The sequence below is a fragment of the Hydractinia symbiolongicarpus genome, chromosome 7, assembly GCF_029227915.1.
Source record: "Hydractinia symbiolongicarpus strain clone_291-10 chromosome 7, HSymV2.1, whole genome shotgun sequence".
Lineage (NCBI taxonomy): Eukaryota > Metazoa > Cnidaria > Hydrozoa > Anthoathecata > Hydractiniidae > Hydractinia > Hydractinia symbiolongicarpus.
Window position 1 is genome coordinate 15637818 of NC_079881.1, and position 25436 is coordinate 15663253.

General features: G+C 39.6%; 1 protein-coding gene across 1 annotated transcript; it reads right to left on the reverse strand.

Annotated features, from left to right (window-relative positions):
- Window positions 1–511: 511 nt before the first annotated feature.
- On the reverse strand, window positions 512–10704 carry LOC130649265 (caspase recruitment domain-containing protein 11-like). The gene is made up of 6 exons (XM_057455516.1): window positions 10166–10704; window positions 6117–6155; window positions 3477–4165; window positions 2165–2486; window positions 1765–1928; window positions 512–1346 (listed from the first exon to the last, which is right to left on the reverse strand). The coding sequence occupies exons 1-6, from the start codon at window positions 10464–10466 to the stop codon at window positions 675–677; spliced, it is 2187 nt and encodes a 728-aa protein (XP_057311499.1). The 5' UTR covers window positions 10467–10704; the 3' UTR covers window positions 512–674.
- Window positions 10705–25436: the final 14732 nt, after the last annotated feature.

A 25436-nucleotide genomic window follows, 5' to 3' on the forward strand; every position in this document is an offset into this window, starting at 1 on the left:
TGAATGTATTAATGATTTCGATGTTAAAAGGTGAGTGCTTGGTTGGGTTATTTATAGAACTAAAATTCGGTTGTTAATATGTGAGCGGTTGGGAAGAATTGTGCATCGCATAGAAAAGTCACATGTCATCCTTGTTCGTCTATCTTCAAAATAGGCGCCTAATCTTATCATCTATTTTAGAAGGCAATGATTGGCAATGTACTATTCTCTCGCTCAGTAAACGTCAGTGTACTATTCGCGCGCTTGGTTAATGGCGTTGTACTATTCGTGAGCTCGGTTAATGGCATTGCACTATTCGTGCGCTCTGTTAATAGCATTGCACTATTCGCGCGCTCGGTTAATGGCATTGTACTATTCGTTAGCTCGGTTAATGGCATTGTACTATTCGTGAGCTCGGTTAATGGCATTGTACTATTCGTGCGCTCCGTTTGGCATATCACAACTAATTTTACTATTATTTTAATTGAATGATATTCTTTTGAGCAGGATAACAAAATAATAATAAAAGACCTATTATGAATAAGTGTATTTTAATAAAAGTACATTTTTAATAAATATCACAAAATACTGTCAAGTAATTTCAGTTATATACACAACGGGACTTTCAAATGTGTCTCCTGTCTCCGCCCCTACATTTTCCTCAAATCATGCTTAGATAAATACCGTTCACAATTCTAATTACCACTATACAAGCACGGCTCACTAGCTCTTCGCGTCATTTTTTTTCCCTCATCGTTTGGATATGATTTCCGGTGTGTGTTACGTGAATCAGCGATTGCATTAGCCCTTACTCTTGGTTCCGGTTTTGGACTTTTTGGCATTCCATCAAACAATTCATTTGCTGAGAAATTACCTGACTTCGGTAACGGTAGCATGGAAGCACTCCTCCGTTTGGATAATTCTGGACTCATTGCAGGTTGTCGCGATACTTTGCGGTGTTGCGAATCATCAAATGATTTTGATAAAAAACCTCCGTTGGATGGTACTTCAGCAGCTGTGTACTGCAGATGTTGCGTCATATCGTACCCAGTATTCACCGGATAAAGGTTTTGAATGGTATGGTAATGGTGTCTCGTATTCGACTTCTTGTCAGCTTTTTTCGTCACGCCTAACTCACTCTTTTCCACCTTTGCAGAAGCATTGGCGCCTGTAAATAGCAATTGACTCTCCATAACTTCAGAGACGGGTGACTTCAAGCCACTAAGTGTATCGTACACCATAAACATCTCCCTGTATTTCAAAGGTTTCAGTTGGTGTGGATTTGGTTTGTTTTTCTTGTCCAGCTTTCTGTAAGCACTCTGTAGCACTTCTGTTTTGGTTCGATCCCTCCATGGGTATGCGGTTTCCTAAAATGAAAAAATATATAATTATACAATGATTAATGAGGTCCTTTTTTTCTTGCTTCTATATCCACCCTGGAAAGAAAGTAGGTATAACACAATTTTAGTGTACAGTATACTCTTGTTAAGTGGGACACTCAATGGACGGAGAAAAAATGTGCTGCTTAGCGGACGTCCTACTTATCCAGGATCTCACTTAAGCGAAATTTTTCTTGCTTGAAAAGGGTAAGGAAGTTCAAAGGAATACTTTTCCGGGGTCTCACTTAACGAGAGTATACTGTAGTTTTGTTGTTTTTCAAAATGCATTACGAATTGATTAGTTTACTTAAAGTAGCAAACCCGATAAACGCCCCGGTCAAAAAAGGGTTTTACATGTAATGAGAGTTATTATTTCCAGTAAAATTGAAAATAAAGATTTTATTACCGTCGTTTCATCTTCTTGAGTCTCATCATCGGAGTTGAAAGTGGAGGATTCATCAGAAGGTTTAATTAAATTGCTCTCTTTTGATTCTGTTTTTAATTTGTTCAAGTCGTTCTGGTACATCATTTTACTTAGTTCCATTTTCTTATTCTCTTCCCGCAAGTTTTCTAAGTAAACAAAAATCCCATTTTTAGGATGCAGGAAAAATCTCCCTTATAAGAATTCGTTTTGTAAGAACATTACGTTGAGACTACATATAAAAACAATAGGTCTATTGTTTATAACAATAGAGAAATGAGAATAATAACCACCCTGGTTAGAGTTTTGATATTTTTATAACAAAAAAAGTGTGTATAGAGCTTTAAATGGAACAGTTATGAAATCCAATGGGTACGCCACTTACCTAATTCTAAAGCCGCATCAGCAGATCTTTTTTCAAACTGAGAAGCCATTTCAATCTGCTTTCTCACAGCCTCATCTCGGGATTTCTGTAACTCTTTGTTAAAGCGCAATGCCTCATCACGTTCTTTCATGACTTGGTCACGATTCCTTATTGCGTGCTCTCTCTCCGTGAGGTAGAAATCGCGTTGTTCCTTGTGCGTTTCGATCTCCCGCCGCAACTTTTCGTTTCGACGTCGAAACGACTCGACTCTGTTTTTTTCCTCTTTTAGCTCTTCTTCAAGCTTATTTATATTTTCTTTCATCTGCAAGTGTTGTTCAGATACCTAAAAGAAGTAAAACAAGTTAACACTGATGGTGTGTAGAATCTACATTATCCCGGTGGTAATGGAACGGACACCCTGTTATATTCGCAGGTTCTTTTGATATACCTCCGCGGTCAAACTTTTGTAGACAAAGATGAAGGCCGTCTTTCTTTATTATCAAAAAGGCAAAATTCCTTGCGAGCGAGGGTGATTTAGGCCTTAAGATAACAAATTGCAGTAAAAACACATGCATTTAATAAATGATTTGAAATTGAGTAAAGTCGGTAGTAAATGTTTAAATGTGTTTAGTATTAATGTTTGCATCCTTGCTCGCCTTTTAACTCTTTAACGTGTTTTTCTCAAGTGGATCTGTTGGCGATAATAAAAGAATTGAGCAAACATTAATACTAAACCCTTGACAAGCTTCATTACAAAAACACGTTCAAACATTTACCACCGCGGGCAAGGATGCACGAAATGCAATGTGGGAAATATGTGTGATGGGCGAAAATCTGAGTACAGACGGATACTTCCACGTCGTAAGATTTTTGTTTGTTACATCTACGAAGATATAAATTTCTCTATTTCTATCCTCCTGGGTTAAATTAATGACGTGTTTTGTTCACAATAGCTACTAAAAATCACTACTCTTTGCTAGATGCACAAACATGCAAACCGGAAATCCATAAGAATTACCACGTGCTACCAACTATTTAACTATTTCATAAGCCACTAAGACTTCCTTCTTTTAAAGCTGTTTATAACGAGCAAATATTTTCCTGTTTCAAAATTCCTTTTCTTTTTTGTAGGTCTGCCACTAAGTTCCTTGTAGATCAATTTCTTATAATAAGTTGATGTCACAGTTTCATCGTGTGACCTGAATCTATTGCTACAACTTTGTTGTACAACATGTGTTTCCATTTAAGTGGTGACGGCGACTGTTGTACAACTGTTGCTGAACACTTTCTATGCTAAACGAAAATGAGCTTAAAAATATGGCAAAAGCTTTACCTGACCACGAGTTAGTTCTTTACTACTCTTCTCCTGTTGCAACATGTCAAGTTTGACGTTCAAAGCTTGCATAACATTCTTAAATTCGTTCATGCGATGGAGAGCTTCGTCGCGCTCCTCAGTAACATGTGCCAGTTGGAACTTCAATTGATACGTTTCATTCTGCGTGCTGTTGGCTTTTCTTAAAGCATCGTTATTTTGATCGACTTGCGCGTATAAACGCTTAGATTGTGTTCGTTGCCAGTCGTAATTAATCGTTAAATCCCGTACTTGTTGCATAAGGCTTTCGTTTTTCCTTCGTAGTTCTTCGTTTCGCTTGGTGTTGTTCTCGATATCTTCGGTAACAGCCAAAAGCCGGGATTGTAAATTTATAATTATGTTGCTTTTTTCGACACTATCTCGAGTCAGATCTTGGCAATGGTTAACATATTTTTGCAATTCCTTCCAATCGTCTGTTTTTCTCACTGAGGATTCGAGTTTTCGATCAAGCTCGGCCTGCATGTCTTTAATGACAGCGTCCTGATTGACACGTTCGTTCATAAGTTCTTCGTATTTCTTTTCGACAAGGTGTTTTTCGGTCATTAGCTTTTTCTGCATATATGCCATGGTCGTGTTTGCTTCGGACATCTTTGCGAGTTCTTTTACAAGATATTCCCGATCATAGTCCAGCAACTGTTTATCGGTTAAAACTGACAAAGAAAGGGAAAACAGGGGTTAATAGGGAGTATAAAACAAGAGGGTAGGTAAGCTTTTTGCTTACGGATAACAAAAAACTGAAACAAAAAACTGAAATAAAAAATGGCTTTGCTGCGAAACGTTCCTATTTGTTTTATCAACCGTCATCAAATTGAATTTTCGTCTATGCAAATGTTGAGTGGCCTTTAAAGGGTGTGTATGAATCCTTTCGTGTGCTCTTCTCGTGTATCGTTCCGCAATTGTACACAGTTTTTACATAACTTCAATGACAATGCTAAAAGGTTATAAAAATTATAAATCCTAACGTCTTGTTCGCGATGATACTGAATTGTATCAGCCATGTCATGCATGGAACTTGTTTGAATGTTATGAAAAGCCACATACTTAACTCAAATAGATATAAATAAGCCATATTTAATTTACTAACGTATCCGTCGCTAGTAACCAAAGGCAACGAGATAACATTACTTTTGTCTTATATATTTGGCAACAACTTGCCTTTGCCATAGTGAATTAAATAACAAGATTATTAGTTGTTCATAAAAAAATAAGAAATAGATTGCACTTTATTTTTATTAGAACTATGTATGTTTAGCCTGGGAGTATTAAGAAATTTAATTTATTTTTCAAGGCATTACAATCATGTGATAAAATTTAGGTACAAATACCACTAAATCGCAATTGGTGCGGTGCAAATTTCTTTTAAGGCTAAAGAAATATATTTTTCCATGTTTTTTATTTTTTTATTTTTTTTTTTTTTTTTTTTTTGACGAAATAGAATATCAATAAATGTTTAGCTTTGCCACTGTTTTATTTCGTTCTTTTATTGTTTTATTGTTTTAATAAAAAAGTGTAATGAGTATTAAGTGTTGAGTGTAACACATCTATTGTTCTCATTTTAATGATGGAAATTAACTAATAAACTATTGGTTTTTAATATTCTTGGCTTCATTAATTCAATTGTGGCATTGGTACGGGTATCAGATCAGAGTAAACAAGGACACTATTATTAAAAGTTTGATGCTGTCTGCTACCATATTTGGTAAAAAACAAAAACCTTTACTTTTCATGGTAACGTTACACGCTCCTGTTCTAAGCCTAAAGTCTCATTCACATCTATGTATTTTTAGCAGCATGTTTTTGGATAAGCATTTATGTCAAAATTACTATGTTTGTTTTCGGTCATATTTATGTTTAACGATATAAATATGTATAAAAACTTCCTCGTCGTCCCAGGGTCTCTTGTCCCATGAGTCATTATTGCGGAAAATAGTAAAAAAAGCTTGGGAATTTATGATGTTCTTGGTCACCTCTATGTGAATTTTTAAAATAAAATAATGAACATGCAGCCCTTGTGTCAGAAATACATGAATGCGGCTTTGGAAGTAATATTTGTTGACGAAAATGATCTATCAATCATTTAATTCTATTTTAATGTTTCCTTATATAACTACATAACACACTAGAATGGGTGGGGAGGATTATTATACTCTATGAAGACTTCTTCGCGAGTTTTTGAAAACTTGCATTTCACAGGCAGGATGCAAACACTATCGAATGATGTGCTTTTATATTTACTTTTATATTTAAGTGACGGAAGTCCACCTCAATTTATTGACACGTCTGCTCAACTCGGCGCAATATTTAGAAAGGGCTTTTCGCCTGGCTGTTCGCTTCTGAGATTAAAAAACATTTATGAGCGCTGACAGCTCATAAATGCATTATGACACATTCTCCAACGAATAACTTTGTAATGCATCGCCGCTATTTAGAGTTTGTTTGTTTTAACAACGAACACTGTGATAGCGCTGAGTGCGTCGCGCTGAAATTTGATTTTGTACACTATGACGATATTAAAAAGTAATAGCTTGAGTTTTTGGGCTTGATAATAATAAATTGAAAATATAAATAATATAAAAAATGATACATGTAACGATGTCTCACCTGACCAAGGTATTACTTGTGATGGAGTGGTGTTCGGATCTGAATAAACAAGAATAAACATTTCTAAAGATAATATTCTAGTTTTGAGAATCATCATGTTCGTATTTATTTATTCACTTTGTGAATTTATATGCTGTTTTTGTCGATCTGAGCAATCTGCAACAGTAAACATCACATAAGCGCAACTATGGCAGTTTTCACCTTACATTGATACATTAACATGTTGTTTGTCCGCGACAAATCCACGGATTGGTCCGTCGCACATATCCTGCCCACGGATTGGTCTGCTGCATATATCACGTCCACGGATTGGTCCGTCACTCATATCCCGTCTACGGATTGGTCCCTTTGCACATATCCCGGGCCTCGCTATTTCGTGTATTCTTAACACACAGTAAAGAAGTGGTTACCATTTTGAACAACATACGACTATTATTATTAAAGGACTTATGAAGAAATTGTTTTCATTCGTAGATAATCCATCAAATATGCGTTTCCCTAATGTAGCTATCACACTATCGTATCTATAAAAATTCTGGAAATGAAAGGTGAATAGAAAAACATATAAACATTACCCGTTAGCCTATAGAAAAATTCGTGGAAATTCGCTCATTGTGCATACGTCTATTTACTATTTTGTGCATAAATATTTAGTGCGACAGACAAGGTACAGTTATTATATGGAGATATAACACAACAAAAAAAGAAAGATTTGAATAAAACTATATTCAGTCATACCACAACGACTCACCTACATTGCAGGTTGTGTCCATTGTACTGTGGTATTATCCCTTTAAAATAATCAGACATGTATACTTTATGCACCTGTTATTACTTCTTAACAAATCCAATTTATATGATTTTTTAAGGGGAGTTCGTTTTGTTTTTGTTAAATGTCACGTGAATCAAACGCATGCGCCAATTGTAATAAATTGTTCTGATAGGCAAAACTTTCTCCTTTTCTAAAAACATGGAATGTTTAAACTGAGGAAACTTCATGTGTTTGTCTCCTAATTCTGCACGTATCGTAATAGATCTATAAGCTGCGTACTTCGGCCAGTATTCATCTTTTTGCTTTATAGACAGAATTGGTTAAAGCTATGACAAAAAATAGCTGACGCAGGATTCCTCTTTAGAGACTAAAGCTGAAAGATAATTAAAATGCTAAAAAACTAAGCACGAAATTTTAATCCTAAATTATGAAGCTAATGCTGTTAATATCATCTGCTAAGTCTGTATGTTATGGGGTGGGATGTTATGGGGTGGGATGTTATGGGGTGGGATGTCATGGGATGGGATGTTATGGGGTGGGATGTTATGGGGTGGCATTATTTTTAAAATTCATACAAATGTTTTCGAAGCACAAGATCCAAAAGGCACTGTTTTTCGGTTTGTCCAACTATTCCCTTATCTAGTTTCCAACCTCATCCCCAGGACTATTTACTTCTCAACGGCGCTGCGCTTTCAAAGGTGCTGGGGTCGAGCTTTTTTAGTTTCAACATTTTTAAAGAAATATTTTGTTTATTTAGTTTCTGTTTATTTAGTTTTACTTCCATGGTCCCACAAGAATGGATGCGCACGTCTATTGTTTTCAACACAAAATCAAAATATTGTGTTCAACAAAAGTGCGTGGTCTGTATTTTCTTTATCCAATATATCTTTTTTCTTCTGGTTTAATGAGCTCGTCCATAACATTTTCTTGATAATAAACATTCTTTCATTAGAGGATAGAAAATAATTTTTTGTCTTAACTAGTTTCGTTTCAACAGTTTAACTCTCTTAAAATGCTCAGCTGTAAAAACAATTTAGTAGGTTAACAAATCGACGAATGAATTGAATAACGGTAACAAAGAAGAGATTGACACAGCTGAAACCAAGAGTATGGCGAAATTCCTTAATAATAAAGTTGGAACATGTTATCGGGTGCGTTTTTGCTAAGACATTTATGCTAGACCAACTTATTCCTATCTGAGAAAAGACATTTAGCATCAATGATAGAATACAAGTTTGTACATTGTTTATGCTTATATTCTATTTCGGATGCGAGTAAAATTTCAAGATGGGCATATTCTTAACTTTTTCTCTATTTTTAACTATAATATTTTTATACACAGACGTGTGTATGTAAGACAGCCAATCCTTTGGAACTCAAACAATGTGCACCATCTACCATATTTGTTTCTCTCCTCCTCTATTAAATATATTGTCATTTTTATATTCCCTGCATCAAAACCTCGCCCCTACGGCTTATGAGGAATTTTATATTTAGACGGATTTGTTCAGATTCCGTCTAAGTATAGAAAAACCTAATAAACCTGGGGACGAGTTTGCCCTTTTCCCTCAAGCCTTCTCTATCTTGAACAAATTTCCTGGCTGCTTGCGAGTTTGAGATAATACACAAGATGTATTTTTCAGTCCACGTCGTGTTTCTTATGGCTATTTACATGAGCCTTTTACCACTTTGGGTGAAGTAAAACTTACTTTGGATGACATTTCATTTCTTTCAAATTCACTGCAGTGAAAACAAGTTTCGAATTTTCACATACACAATTTACTCCGAGTAAAATGCGATTTTCGATCAGTGCGCGTTTTCCTAATCCACGCGCACAAAAGATTCAGCCTTTTACGGTGCATTCCCTGAAAATTAAATTTAGCCTGAAGTAAACATTATGTAAATGGTCAGACTTTTTACTGCGACGTGGAATTTTAATTCGCCTTAATTTCACTTCGGCCTTATATCTCTAATTAGGATAAATCAGTTTCAAGTTTCGTTCCATTGTGTTATTTTAAGGGAAAGTACATTATACACGATGGTTTTATCATCAAAACCAAATTAATTAAATAAGATAAACCTCGCCTAATTCGCTTTCTGTTTTTATCACCAGAGTTTCAGAAAAAGTCCTGGGTTCAAGGTTGAGGTATCCCTGTAGTTGATTTTTCATTATTATGTGAATTTATTTATAGGTTAATCACCTGAACCGAAACAGGAAAAGGGAAACTTGTTACTAGCAGATATATTTCAAATGTTTTGTTTTTATTATTTCACTGGCTTCAATGCAATATTCTTACTGACACCCTGCTGGTGATTTCATTTAAATAAAATCTTACACGAAATGTTTCATACCTCTTAGAATTGTGTTTTAAAAGAATGCTGCTGAGTAAAACATTAAATTTCTAACCAGACTAGTTATTTATTCTTATGTCTCCATTGTTCAAACATTATGTCTCCATTGTTCAAACATTGAACTATTGTTTTTAACCTGAAATTCTTATAAAAAAAGAGTGTAACAAAGATATTCCAATCGCTTTTTGTTGGCAAAGCAAAATTTTGTCAAAAACAGCGATTTCTAACAAAAACGAAAGTTGTTAAATCGATCGGACTGAAACCTGTTTTCAAAATCGTTTCATGCCGATAAAATCGATCACTTTCGTTGTAGAAACGAGTGAATTTAAATTCGTCAAAAATGTCGGATGTTGTTTTCAATCGCTAGGTTCGTCTTAAAATGTTGCATTTCGCGCTAAAAAATTAAAGGATATTGACAAAATCTACCTAGTAATTCTTAAAGAATAATGCGACTTTTAAAAGATAAAAGATAACTCCGGTAAGAACAGGCGTCGGCTAAAATGCCTTGATCAATTGCGCCCCCAAATTGTGTTTCTTTTCCATTTTTTTTGTATCCTGAAAACCAAGGGATTTAGCAAAGGCGACTTTAGATATCACTTTTGTTTTTTAACAACCCACAACCCTAATTTGATTTTGCAAAGTAGTAATAGCTTAGGTACCATTATAAAAACACAAACTTCCCATTTTAATTTGTTAACAGACAGGAAATCATATTTTGCTATTTGTTGGAATTTTTTTTAAGAAAATTTATATTTCTTTGGTTGAATAAACAAAAGTTGTCGTTTAAGTGTATGTTACAAAATCAACAATTAAAGTTTATCAAAATAAACTCACTGACAAACATTTCTATAAAGTTTCTAAAAACAACACGAATTCGCTAGAAAGGGTTTAGTAAACAAAAAAACGTGAACACAATTTTACTTACATTTACCGAGAGGTCTTTGGCCCGTAACCACTTCATACAAGTGTGGATGATCGATCTCAAGGCCTTGTATAAAATAACTAAACGCGCGTGGTCCTTTTGTAGCCAATATATCTATGAATTTCGATGTCTTTTGCTGTCTGCTTGACCCAGCATTTAAAATCATTTGGCTGTCTTCGTCGTCTAAAACGAATTTACTTCTCAAATGGCTTAGCATATACTGGCGGTCGAGGTCCAAACTTTTGACAATTTCAACTCGGTGTTTCTCGAGTAACTCTCGATAATCATCGCCACTGTCCTCCATTTTAGCGATCTGATTATCAACAATGATGAATCCAAGGTTTGTGTTTCTCCGACATACGTGTTGCTTGTCTTACTATAGATGTTAAACAAAAGTTGTAGAAGTTTCGATTTGATGTTTTTTAAACAATTAAAAACGTTTTTGTTTCTAAGACATAGAAATCGATTAAACTAAGAAGCTTTAACGACTATATTTAATGATGACAGTAATTACAACAGGTCGTCCTTCTCTTCCCACGCGTTGTATTGTTTTTAAAATCAGATAAATGATTAAATGCAGGATAAGCGGGTCATAACCAGATGGGGAAAAACTTTACACATTGTCACCCCGCGCATCACTGGTTTTAAACCGGTAAAAGTTGTAAGCGAATAAATTAAATAAATTGTTATACGCTCTAAACCCCCTAACCTTAATTTTGATGCGTTTTTTAATTTTTTTAAAAACTTTTTATGAATGGAAAATTGTTCTAGTTTAATCTGACCGTTTAATCCGAAATTGAACGTCAATATACACTGGTCCTACCCTTCATGGTGTGTTAACCTACCCTTCATGGTGTATTAACCTACCCTTCGTGGTGTGTGAACCTACCGGTCGTGGTGTTTGAACCTAACCCGTCGTGTTGCTTGAACCTACCCGTCGTGGTGTGTTAACCTACCCGTCGTGGTGTGTGAACCTACCTGTCGTGGTGTGTGAACCTACCCGTCGTGGTGTGTGAACCTACCTGTCGTGGTGTGTGAATCTACCCGTCGTGGTGGTGAACCTACCCGTCTTGGTGTGGGACCCACTTTCGTTTTAAAGGCGTACTCTAGAGTGCATTGGAATAAAGTGAACGTGGGTTAAAAATTGTATCAAGACTTTATGACTGGGATAAGGGTTTGGAAGATGAAAATCGGAAATAAAAAATTTGGATATTTCGAGGAAAAGCCCTCATATCATTGTTTTATTCAGCTAAATGATATACTTTTGAATTATAAGAAATCAGTAAGTAGGTACATAAGTAGGTACATAATACAAATTTTAAATCAATTAATTAGTTGCTCAAGTGATATAGAAAAGAGTTTAGAATAATAGAATAGTTTTCAGGCGACACTTTTTGATACTTCACTGACCCTAATGTAACACCTTTGTTTCTTTGAACAACTCGAACAACTAGCGTTGAATTGAAAATAAGACTCGAAATACAAAGCTATGGCTTATGAAGTTTTTGTTGATTTGAGGAGTTCTTTTGTTTTAGAAATTTATAAAATATCTCCTCTTTCTCTGCTATGAGCAATCTTCTATTTACAAAGAATAATAAGTTAGGAACAAGTGCAACCTTGTTCCCAGCGCAGTACGAAAAATTAAGAAAGGATTACTGATAATTTAATTCGTACACGTGATGATTTTTATATATTTTATTAAGGTTCTAACTACGGTGAACTTATCTGTCTAAATATAGTGTGACATTTGTTTAAGAAATCGCCACTACGGCAGAGTTAAGCTATAAAGAAAAGTTCTTTGGGAGCCTAAATAAAGGACCGGTGTATTAAAAGAAAAGAGTAAAAGCTAGCCCGTTCTATCGTGAATAATATAACAGTAAGAGAAGAGAATAAAGATAATAAAGGACTTAGGTGGAAAGATATAAAGGAAACTCTCACTGCAATAGATAAGTAACATAACTAAAACGCAATAATACAACATAAGGAAATCCACGCTACATTACAAAATACCGCCAAAGCACTACCAGGTTATAGCTCTAGTTGGACAATAGGTAGAAAATTAAAATTCCTCGCTGTCACTGCAATCACTAGACTGACGTTCACCATCCGTAGTAGATCCCACACCTTGGAATGTGTATAACTTATGTTGGATTCCTTTCTTCGTAAAGAAGTAAGGCATTGTGCTTGATGTATTAGTGTGTAGGACCAATCTTGCATTCTGTTATGGTCAGGCCTTTCAAAATCGGATTGAAAGGAAACCTGACAGGTCAAAACTGTATTTCCTGTGGCAGTTGTTAAAACGAAGAAGAAACTTTGTGCTGGTACTGTCAACATATTGCAAGCCACACTTTTTACATTGCGCTAAGTAAACAACATTACTAGAATTACAGTTCATATTTTTATCTTGAGTTTTGTAAACAGCTGAAGAGGATTTGTCTGAGAAAGATTTAGTTTCCTTTACACATTCACAAACACGGCAATGTTTTCATCCACACTTCCTTACTTCTAATGGTAAGGTAGCTTGGCACGTACCAACATGTCTTTGAGGCTTTTACCTCTTCTACATCCTACAATGGGAGTTGTGGAAATTACATCGCGGTGTTCGCGGTGTTCCTGATCAGGTGTGAGAAGAAGATGAATAGCATACAAAGCATTCTTAACTTTCGAATAGGCAGGGTGGTAAGTTACATTAATTACCAATTTGCTAGAAGCATCTCCAACAGTTCATCTCTTTCAGGTTTCCTTGCCCTAAGTACCTGTTGCCCTAAGTACCTGTTGCCCTAAATACCTGTTGCCCTGAGTACCTGTTGCCCAGAGTATCTGTTGCCCTGAGTACCTGTTGCCCTAAGTACCTGTTGCCCTGAGTACCTGTTGCCCTACTAACTTATCATTGTAACTATTAATCGGAATAATAGAGATAGGAAAATGTATGTTCTGGGACAGTCGACGGACGATGACGACGACGTAAACAACAACAACGTAAACAACAACAACAAATCCCGAATTCCCCGAATTCTCCTAATCCGACAATTCCGGGAATACCAACATTCTCAAGCATGCGCAATAGCGACTAACAGGAATAATGCTGACATTAACAAAATTTCGAGTATGCGCAATTGAGTAGGAGAAAGTCCCAAATATCAAAGGGTTGCCCCAAATCGCTGGTTGGGGTTTTGTTTCCCTAGAAGAAAGATGGAGTGGTTTCAAAATATTCCAGATCATTTAAGGACCCAGGAAATGTGTACCAGGGCGGTTCGGAAGCACCCTTGGATGCTCAGGCTTGTTCCACACCATTTCAGGACTCAGGAAATGTGCACTAGGGCAGTTCAAGGATACCCCTCGCAACTGCTCGAGCATGTTCCACACCATTTTAAGACTCGGCAAATGTGCACTAGGGCGGTTGGGCAGTACTCGCAACTGCTGGAGCATGCCCCACACCATTTAAAGACCGGAGGACAGCAGCTAGAAGCATCTCCAACAGTTCATCTCTTTCAGGTTTCCTTGCCCTAAGTACCTGTTGCCCTAAGTACCTGTTGCCCTAAATACCTGTTGCCCTGAGTACCTGTTGCCCAGAGTATCTGTTGCCCTGAGTACCTGTTGCCCTAAGTACCTGTTGCCCAGAGTATCTGTTGCCCTGAGTACCTGTTGCCCTAAGTACCTGTTGCCCTGAGTACCTGTTGCCCTACTAACTTATCATTGTAACTATTAATCGGAATAATAGAGATAGGAAAATGTATGTTCTGGGACAGTCGACGGACGATGACGACGACGTAAACAACAACAACGTAAACAACAACAACAAATCCCGAATTCCCCGAATTCTCCTAATCCGACAATTCCGGGAATACCAACATTCTCAAGCATGCGCAATAGCGACTAACAGGAATAATGCTGACATTAACAAAATTTCGAGTATGCGCAATTGAGTAGGAGAAAGTCCCAAATATCAAAGGGTTGCCCCAAATCGCTGGTTGGGGTTTTGTTTCCCTAGAAGAAAGATGGAGTGGTTTCAAAATATTCCAGATCATTTAAGGACCCAGGAAATGTGTACCAGGGCGGTTCGGAAGCACCCTTGGATGCTCAGGCTTGTTCCACACCATTTCAGGACTCAGGAAATGTGCACTAGGGCAGTTCAAGGATACCCCTCGCAATTGCTCGAGCATGTTCCACACCATTTTAAGACTCGGGAAATGTGCACTAGGGCGGTTGGGCAGTACTCGCAACTGCTGGAGCATGCCCCACACCATTTAAAGACTCGGGAAATGGGCACTAGGGCGGTTGGGCAGTACTTGCAACTGCTCGAGCATGTTCCGGATCATCTCAAGACCCAAGGAATGTGTACCAGAGCAGTTCAAGAGTATCCATGGCTTCTCAAGCATGTCCCAGAAGCTTTCAAGACCCTGGAAATGTGCTCTAAGGCTGTTAGACGGATGCTCTCGCAACTGGAATATGTCCCGGAGCATTTCAGATCTCAGGACGTGTACCCATGGTGAGATTCATATACTCGGCTTGAATAAATGATGAAAAATCTTTTTGAATGAGTATAAATAAATGTGTTATACTAATTCAAAACTAGGTGATATGATTTTAATCACCGGAATTAGAGAAGGAGAAGGAGAATGAACAAAAAATTCAAGACCTAGAGGATTATATTTATGATTGTAAATAAATGAAATAACACTGCGATGACTGCGAAAAGATGCTCGACACCTACGAAAGATGCTCCTGCGGACGGAGGTTCTTCATAAAGGGTAAGCTGCTCTGCTGGTACTGTTACCAAGAGCACATCACGTATAATGGTGGAAGCTGTCCTTGTACTAAGCCCTAGTTGGGATTTTCTCTCCACAAATAAAAGGATGTTCAAATTCGGTAACGAGACTGTTAAATCAAGGGAATTTTATGCCAAAGCGAAACCATTAAATATCGAAGAAGTAAAAGTTGAAAATATCATGCTAAGCGATCCTGTTCTAGCAAACAAGGGCAAAGATGAACGCTTCGTGATTGCCTATAAAAATAGTGACAAACTAGCTCCTTTACTGATCAAGACACCCAGAAAGATCTATTCCAATGGTGCCTCGCGTTACTCGGAGGGGTCTGCGCTCACCATGTCATTTGATCTCACCAACCACCCCGAATGGCTGGAAAAATATGAGGAAATGCTGTTCAAGGTGGAGTCCCTCGATGGTCATTGCTTCACTACTACTCCCTTGAAAAAAGGGCGATATCTCAATGTCAAGCTGAAGGAGTAGAAAGTTAAAATCAAGACCGATTTCCACAATAAAAAGGTACCGGAGGACAGCTGCGAGTGCAAGGCTATCATCAAGCCCGCCGGCATAAATAAGCAAGGCGAAAATTATTATCTCCAGACATACCTCGAAGAGAGCAAGTAAAAGGATATTGAGTTTTATGTTACCACCTCATGCCTTAGCGACTCTGACGACGATGAGGAAAGCTTCGTCGTACTAGACTAGATGTGAGAGGTTTTGGTGTGTTGATCTAACACATCAAAACAAACATGAACGTCCCCCGACTGAAAAAGGAAGCGAAAGCACTAAAGATCCGTAACTATCCAACTAGGAATGGTGGTCCTCTTCTCAAAGCGATCCGCAAGTGCGTTTCGACACAGACAGACGGTCCCTTCTGTCAACCTTGCGTTAGGATAGCTTGGCAGAAAAATCTCGAAGAATACTCGAGACAGCTCACCGAAAAGCAGCGGCGTTTCGTATATGATGGTGGCCTTGTCATCGACTATGATACTGGAGAAGTGCTCGAAATCGTCTAGTGTGTAATCAACACACTAGATCTATGAATAAGCAGGTGGTTCCTCTAAGTACCGCTGACATACTGTGCAGATTGAAGTTTTTTCAGAAGCTCGTCCTTAGCCTCCTCTCGACCTTGCGCGACAAGCTGCTGTCTCTCCCGTTCATTGATCGAGTCCACGATCTTGCGTGTTCGTTGTCGGGCTTGCTTCTTCAGCACCGTGTACTTTTGCTTTTCCCTTATGATTAGGCTGAACTCGTAGTCGCTAATAACACCATTGTCCATAGCTCTCAAGATCAAGTCAACGATAGAGTTCAACTTGGTCTCCGCCAGTAGTCTGATGCTCTCATGTTTCTTACTCTTGACACCTAGCCTCTTCCCGGCGTTCCGTAGAACCGCTTGGCCTAGACCTACGGCTATCGTAATTCCACCCATAGCCACGGCCAATGGTACACCTATCCCAGATAGCATGCTACCAATACCAACGCCTGAATTTATCACACTTACCGCTAGAAACCCGTGATCCGTGTATCGAACCCACGTACCATGCATCTTGAACTTCTTAGCGAGCTTGTCACGCTCTTTAATGTCATCTCGCAAGTATTGTTCCACTTCTTCAATTTTTTTTCAATCTATAGACTTGTGAAGTATCCTCCTGCGTACCCTCCGGAGGTGCAGAAGGTAAAGGCGGGTAAAGCTTTGCAATGTCAGTCATATTTATTCTATGGTTAAGTGCATAGTAATTCCCACGGGCGAAACATTCTTATCGTGGTGATACTCGTCTGTCAGCATGAACTCGAGACGATCGGTCGAGCCCTTCAAGGGAAGGTACACAGGAGTGTCAAAACTCCACGTCAACATATCCCCCAAGCGTTTAGCTCTTTGGTAGGAAGCAGGGCTAATATCTTGGATTTTTTCCCATCCAGTAGGCAGTCATCTTCATCTAACTGGGGGCAAACAAGTCGTAACCTATGGTATACTTCATATAGTATTTTTTATCGGGATCGTAGGGTAGACCCAAGAGCTCTTGCAGTTGTCGATGAATCACCACCGTGTACCCGTCATTGACACGGAGTCTGCAGAGTCCGTTCTTCAACACTAAAATCTTGATCTTGCCCTCCGCTTGGCTGTTTACAATGGCTGTTAATTCCTCTATTTTGTACAAACCGTTCATGATCTCAATTCGAGTAACCGTCTGATCGGGTCCTACCTTGCGGATAGTAAAATCGTTGTTACTGTAGATATTCAGCCACGTAGGTCGAATGCTGATCGATTTTAGAGCGATCTTCGTGTCCTGGCCTATGTAGTGGGGTTAGCAATGTCTGTTATATACAGCTGTCTCATGTTTCTTTAAAGAAACATGAACATTTACTCGTATAATCCAAACGCGAAGTATGCCCTTAAACATGGGTATAGCACTCATGTTTAAGGGCCTTTGAGATCATCTCCCTTGAGTCTCAAGAGACTCAAGGGAGATGATCTCTCAATACAAGACATTTTTATTGACGCAAAGGGGTCCTCGTTCATGGTGAAATTTCTAGACATTTTCGTCGACTACGAGTTCCACTCTGGGGCGGTGTTGAATACCTGGCAAAGCCACCCTTTCAGCCTCTGGTCCACTCAGCTCAATTTTGCTATCTACTGCGCAATTTCAGCTTGTGGTATTTCTATGCAGCATCTAACCACATCCCTACCTCTTGTTGGCTCCGTTTACCGCTTCCACGTGTATTTCCAGATTCGTAAAATTCTTCAAGATCTCGACATTTCTCTACCGGGTTCTGATAGATTCCGCCGTCTCAACAACCCTTTCAACATGCAAAAGTTCCAGCAATTAGCACGTGAATTTGGGGTAAGCGACAGCGAGAGGGAGTGGAGGAACGAAACCTTGTTCAGTAGCTGGCAAGCTATTCGCAAAGACTACCCCGGCAGCGGCTCGAGCTATTTCGATAAAGATTCATGGAGTCGATGGATTCTCGAAACCTCCCAGGGTCTCACGCACATAGGTATAGAGAAACTTTCCCAAAGCGTAAGATTTTACGCTTACCTCATACTTCAGAGCCAAGCTAACGCGAGGTCCAACATCATCGGCAATCAAGGTAGTTCAATCGATGCGCAACGCTTGTACTTGACGACTTTTGAGGATCTGATCCTCCGGCCTAGCGACACGGGCGAGGAAATAAGGCGATTCCAAGACGTGCTCAATAACGCGAGATCCAAAGTTGATTGAGTGTGTTGAATGTATTTTCAAAATTCTATGAAAACATAATGAAGGATCAAATCATGTCTTTCATAGAATCGAAACTTTCAATATTTTTGTCAGCCTATCGGAAAACCTATAACACACAGCATGTCTTAATTCGTTTACTAGAAGAATGGAAAAAAAACTTGATATAAATTACGTGGTTGGTGCAGTCTTAATGGATCTATCAAAAGCTTTCGATTGCGTGCCACATGATTTACTAATCCCTAAACTTGAGGCATATGGATTTGAAATTAATGCCCTGAAATTTGTCCTGTCATACCTAACAAATAGAGAACAATCTACTCGTATAAACGGACACTACAGTCTTTTCCAAATAATTCTTTCAGGTGTGCCGCAAGGATCAATCTTAGGCCCGATAATTTTTAATATTTTTCTTAACGATATTTTTCTTTTTATAACCAGAAGTGACCTACACAACTATGCTGATGATAATACATTGTCAAGCTTTTCCAATTCAATTCCAAACCTCATTAAAATTTTAGAAGGTGAGTCTGAGCAGGCATTAGCATGGCTACATGAAAATAAAATGATTGCTAACCCTGACAAATTTCAATGCATTATTATCAGCAAAGATAGGATAGAAAACACAAGTAGTAAACTGATAAGAATCGGAGATAAAAACATACATTCGCAAGACACAGTCAAACTGTTAGGAGTTAAAATTGACAATAACCTTAGATTTGATCAGCACTTAAATGAGGTTTGCAAGAAAGCATCTGCGCAACTAAATGCTTTGTATAGATTTAGAAACATACTTCCTTTTAAAGCTAAGAGTGTCTTAGTAGAAAGTTTTGTGTATTCAAACTTTAACTACTGTCCACTTATTTGGAATTTCTCATCTTCAAAATCACTTTCTAGGGTCGAAAAACTCCATAAGCGAGCCCTAAAATTTGTAGATAGCGGATATTCAGAGAGAAAAGAAAAGTACATTTCTAGCAAGAACAAAAGTAACTACATGAAAATTATGCAAATAAGAAATCTATGTATAGAGATTTTTAAATCTCTTAATAATTTAAATCCGCCATTTATGTTAGACATCTTTCAACGCAGCGAAACAAACAGGCCAGTACGAAGTCAATATTTAAATAATCTTAAAACATTGAACTTTAATACTAAAAATTTTGGGGAAAAATGTCTTCGCTCATTGGGGCCTAAAATTTGGAATACTTTACCTTCCGAATTGAAAAGTTGTAACAGCCTTAAAAAATTTAAAACGAAACTAAAAGAGTATGATTTCAGTCACTCGGTCTATTTAAATAATTTTTCATAATTTTTATACATTTTTCATAAAACTATAAACAAATTTTTGTCGGATTTGATTAGCTTCCTGTATATTTATAAGTATGTATTTATTTATTTTTTTATATCAGGAAGCTATATGTACATAGTTATTTCTCCGACGTTTAATAAATTAAGAGGAAGAAGAAGAAGAAGAATTTCAGTCATCATAGCTCATGGTGTCTACATGATCCCGAGTGACATGAGCCTTCACATCGGGAATGTCGTAAATTTCACGAACAAGATCCTCATCAGCAAGGATTACTTCTCTATTGGTGTTAACCTGCAGATTAACGCTAGCGAGTCGACCAAAGATCAAGCACAAAATCATGAAATAGGGGTCATTAGTAACCAACGCCTTGGCAACGCGAAAAATCATGATCACCTTATCCGTCAAGACGGAGCCGGAGATGATGCAGCCCATGATGACAACAAAGCTGCCTTGATTACAGCAGGAGTAGGGCTGATCCTCGCGTATGTTTGGCTGAAGTAAGTTTAATCTGTTGATCAACAAATTAAACTCTCATCGATCCTTACCACTCCTCTTGCTCCTGTTACCCACATACGCAACAACAATACCCACAGCACCAGCGATGGCCAGGTACAAGTGCCGAGCCGCGAATTCGACAACTCTCGCCGCAACTTTAAAGAAGAACGAGACAACTGTGCCAATGATGCCAGGAAGGGCTGCACCTGCTTTGGCAGCCAGATACTTCAGAAATTTTCCGAGTCTTTTAAGCTGCTTCCGTACAAAACCCTTACCACCACCTCCAGCAGTTACTCCAGTACCTGCTACGGCAGCACCTCCACCTCCAGTGACGGCGAGCACGATGGTAGACCAACAGCCGAGACTATGCTCACGATAGTAATCCCCTGTTCCTTGAATATGATCTTGAGTTTTTCGGTCAGAGACGTGTCGTCCCCAGCGATTTTCATGAGTGTATTTTTAATCGCTTTGAGCTGGGTATTGATTCCAGAGAGGCCATGTTCTTCTATTGCCACATTTCGACCATCCTGTAGCTTTTCAAGTTTGTTCCTGGCCTTATCGAGGTCCTCATCCCAGATAATTTGCTGCTCCTCTGATACGTTGGACCCATTGATTTTGTCATCTGCTTTTGAAAGCTCGCCATCGTAGAAGATCATCTTACTTTTCACGTTATTCAAGTCGTCCTGGAGCGTTTGAACATAGAAATGAAGCTCTCTTTTTTCACGATCCGTGAGGACTTTATCGCCAAACGAAGTGTCGAGCAGACTTTTCTCAGGATGTTCTCAGCCCCCCCCCCCCCCCCCCCAACGATTCTATATCAATATTTTCGGTCTGCGTTATGCCCTTGTCTATGCCTTTGTAGATGAGCTGATTACCTCGTGCTTCAAATTTGTCGCAATGCTTAGCGTTAGGCTGTCCTAGCCCCTCACCAAGGTGTTTGTAAAGCGAGTCGACTTTTGTTTTCACCACCTGCCACATCTGATCCTCTAGACGATCTCCAGCTCTGCTCGACCCCGGCTGATCTTCTGGCGCTGGGGTGGAGATAGGGGGATCGTCAGGTCCACTAAAAGTTACATCATCATCCTGATCTTGAATGCCTTCCTCTGGCGTAAAGTCATCTCCTTCGTATATTGGATTATTTAGCATTTATTCAACCCTCTACAACCCATTAATAAATGCACGGAACCAAACTTGATCCGCATAAGGAACTAAAGACCATGCTAGTAATGAAAGCCAAGAGGCAACGTGTCAAAGTCTCCCACAACCCTAGCACAATCAATCAGAACGAAGATTTGTACGTGGACGTACCCAATTTGGGTAAAGATAATGTAATTTTCCCAGGCTCTCTCAAACTCCTCTTTGACCTGGAGCTTACTGGCACCAACACCAAACGAACCATTGTTAGCAATATCGGCAAGGCCCTGGTGCAGAACCTTCGCATCAGCTTGAACGGCCACGAAGTGCAGAACATCAGCGATTTTAATGTGCTCACAGTGTATAAGGACTTGTGGCTCCCAAAAATTGACCGTGAGAACAACCTGATCCTCGAAGGTATCAGCCCTAATGATGGGACGATCAGGGCTCTGCAAGTAAAAGCCAGCGACCATGTAGGAAATGATGAAGAAAAAGCGATCGTGGCGGCATGTGGAAATACTTTTGCTATCCCTATCAGCAAATTTCTTGAACTCACTAGAGACTTGCCTTTCTATCAAGCAGGGTTATATGACAGGCTACAGGTTGTCATACATTTTGCGCCCTATGATCAAATCATCAAAGATTCTGGTACGGCTGCTGCTGGAAGCACGGCAGCTAAGCCAGCTGATGGCGCTTATAAAATTACCAATATTAACTTAGAGTTTGATAAAGTGACAAACGACGGGCTTAGCAGTGCTATGATGTCTCGCTACAGCCGTCTCGCGCTACCCTATGAACGCATCCTCCGCAGCAAAGTTGTTATGATGAAAAAAGCCGAGACATCCTATAACCTCCAGATGGATACTCCTTCAAAAAGCTTGGAAGGTATACTCCTATTGTTCGTAGATCCCGGGAAAGTGAAGCCTTACTCTGGTGCCAACGAAGTGTTCTACAACCCCAAGATCGAAGAGATCACGATCACGGTGGAAGGCGAGCCAAACAAACTCTACTCGCATGCCATGCTCCCAAAAGATCATCTCTAACAGATCTTTGAACTCTTCGGGGATGCACACAGCAAAATGACCATCGGCCAGTTCTTAATGGAGCGGTATGCGTTATTTGTCGACACCTGATCACAGCCTCCATGGTAGTGGGAGACCCCTGCAAGTGAGGGTAGTGAGGGTATAACGCTGCAAATGACGAAGAAGGCTGACGGAACTGGGTATATCCGCTGCTACGTCTATCTATTGCAAGATGCGCAGCTGAACATCCTAGATGGCAGATGGCATAGCACTGAGTACTAAATAAACATGGCTACCTTGGCAGTAATGGCAGGAGGAGCGTTGATTAACGCGTTGGCGTTTAGTGGCTCTAATTTTTTGTTCAGCAAACTTTCAGGACATGGGGAAGAAGAGCGTAAACGACATGACAAAGCTATTGAACAACTTCAAGCTGCTCAAGCCCAGTGGGTACGTGGTTGACAGGCAAAGATCGATTGGTATAATCAGCAGCGGGAGCTTAAGAATCTTGCTGGCGAAAGCTTGAAAGAGCTCGTACGATATTGCCACTATTGAAAAAACTCCGAAACTCTCCGACTACTATATACCCTCCAAACAACAACAAGACGGCGAGCTCACGTTCATCGTAGGATCCCTGGCCCTTCTAGGTTCTGCAGCGTACAAGTGGGCCTAGATGCAACGCAGAACATTTTTCGACATGTAATAAACATGTCGAAAGTAACAGCAAAGCGCGTAGCACATATCCCAACAGAAGAGGAGGCCGAAAAGCTAAGTCAAATCTACTACATCCCTTAACATCACTGGACTGGTCGAAAAGCCAATAAACTACTCTCCGAGCAGAGTGGTCTATCCAGGCAAGGTCACTCACTGGCTGACTCGTCAACTGCTCTGGCTTAGACATATCAAAGGCTCCAAGCGCATCAACTACCCACATTTCACAATTACAAAGCCCAACGAAATGCACCAGTTCGATTTGCTCTATATGCCCCACGATAAAGTCTATGGTAGCACCTACAAGTTTATCCTCAAAGGCAACGACGTGGCTTCGAGGTACAAAGTAGCCAGACCATTGCGTACGAAAAAGGCTAGCTAAGTCGCTGACATGCTCAAGGACATATACAAGGCCGGAACTTTACAATTTCCGAGTATATTCCAGTGCGATAATGGTTCGGAGTTCAAATCAGACGTGAGCAAACTTCCAGAGGCCAAGGGTGTCGAGATCAAGAGGGCAACTACCAAATACCATCACACTTTTACGGCGTTCGTCGAAAGCTATAATAAGATGCTTGCCGAGAGACTCTTCAAACCCCAAGATGCTCAAGAGTTGGTCACTGACGAACAGAGGAGTGCATGGGGTAAACACTTGTATACTGTTGTCAAGAGTTTGAACAACACCAAAACCATGATGTATGAAACCCTCAAAAGCGATAGAACTCGAGGATGTCCCACTTGTATCAAATCAAGAATACCCCGAAGAAAAGCCTCTATCCGATGATGGTCTATACTTGTACCTCCTGCAACCCGGCGAAGAGCATGGTGATGCTAAAAGACGCGCGAATGATGCTTGGTGCAGCAAGAAAACGTATAGACTGGACCATATCGTGACAGGCACAAGACTGTTAAACAATTTGGCAGATGGGCCCGATCGAAGCTTTGTGGCGGAGGAGTTGATGCTAGTACGCGAGGGTGTTGAAGTACCTCCAGAGCATGTAAAACAATGGTAAATTCCTCGATTCCGAAGACCATTTTCATGGTTCCCTTGTACCAGGAGAACCGAGTTGATATGTGTCGGTGCCACAGGAGGTTAAGGCTTAGTAAGGAGTATTTTCAAGAGTACCTCTAAAGGTTTATCCTCCAAATCATTACTCGGATCCCATAAATACAGTAAAGGGGGCTCGGTATAGAACGGATACCCATAGACGATACCGCAAATAACATCAGGTTCGATATCAAGGTCGATGTCAACTAAGCGTCTATCTTCAATAAGAAATTTGAGTATGTTGCCAATTTTTGTTAGATCCGCCAGATCCGAGAGCTTTAACTCAGAATCCTTGATAATCTCGTAACATACCACACCCCGCCTGTTCACCTCATTGGAGACGCTATGCAGACCCCGGTCTTCAATATCGACCTCGAGCACTTCATCTTCGAGATCATCATCTATATATTCCGCCGGGATTGTCGCCCATGGTTTTTCACCAGATGCTACTCTGTCTAAAAGCTCGTCATCATCCGAATATTCAAACCCCTTGTAGTATGACCCACTCCTAAATCTAAAATTTTCCAAACACTGTAAACAATAACCAGTAGTTGATCCTGCCTTGATGCGGCATCTCAGCACGGGCACCCGATTATCGTAAAAGTTTCTAAGTTGTTGGCTCTGTACATATGCTTCCATCTTTTTTTGACATTTAACTACCTTTTAACATACAGCTGAAGTGGTCAGGCAGCGTCTATCAGGCGTGTTTTTGTGGCTCATAAGAGCTACAAAAAAAGTGTGCATGCTCTAGTCCTCTGGTACTGGGGCAATTAGATCGCATAACTCGTCTTGAATAAGGTCGATAAGCCGGAAATGGCATATGTATCGCTCCACATGCCCTTCCTTTTTAAATCTATTAAAGGCATGCATACCATTAGCATTATCAATAAGCACGATCTCCTCCGACTTAGGGTATTGATCCTTGAGCCATTTTCTTTTAGTGGGAATAGTACACTTTTGTACGCGGACGCCGTAGTATGGGAGGTGGTGGTACTTATCGTCTTCAGGTGTCGTATGCTTGTGGTAAATTATAATAACGTTGTCTTTCCCTGGATCTTGAGCATGTGGCACGTAGCGTTCTCCGAGTCTTGCATTTTCTTGGCACTGTGCTGCAAGCTCGTCATCCAACACCACAAGTTGTCTATCCCTGTCTTCGAGATCATCATTAAGGAGCGCCAGAGCTATATCTTTTTCTTCGATGGCTTGACGCTGCAGTTTCTCACGGATTTTTGGGAACATTGTGCTGCAGCAGTATTTCCTGAACCTTCTCGCCTTGGGCTGCTGACTTCCAAACACCAGCTCGTACATGCCCTCCTCTTTGATGTGGAGGTCGTAATTTTGCGATTCGGATGGCCATTTCACCGGTTCACCCGCTACGGGTGAACCGCTCAGTTGCCACTTGTGGGCATAATTTTCACGACTGCAGTGGTTGTGGATGGTATTAGATGTATCTTTTTCATACTCCAGCGCGCCTTGTACTACTTCTTTAGCACGAGTCCAAGGGTGACCGTTGATGGTTACGGTATGTGACTTGCTATTGTTAAATTCAACCGCTACAAGACAAGACATTTTAT

Bases quoted from the DNA above. Each gene is read 5' to 3' on its own strand.
- LOC130649265 (XM_057455516.1), bottom strand. From the start codon at position 10,466: ATGGAGGACAGTGGCGATGATTATCGAGAGTTACTCGAGAAACACCGA. The intron at 2,487-3,476 runs GTAAAGCTTTTG...TACTTCTTTTAG, and splicing joins AAGAACTAACTCGTGGTCAG to GTATCTGAACAACACTTGCA. The intron at 1,929-2,164 runs GTAAGTGGCGTA...TTGTTTACTTAG, and splicing joins TGATGCGGCTTTAGAATTAG to AAAACTTGCGGGAAGAGAAT.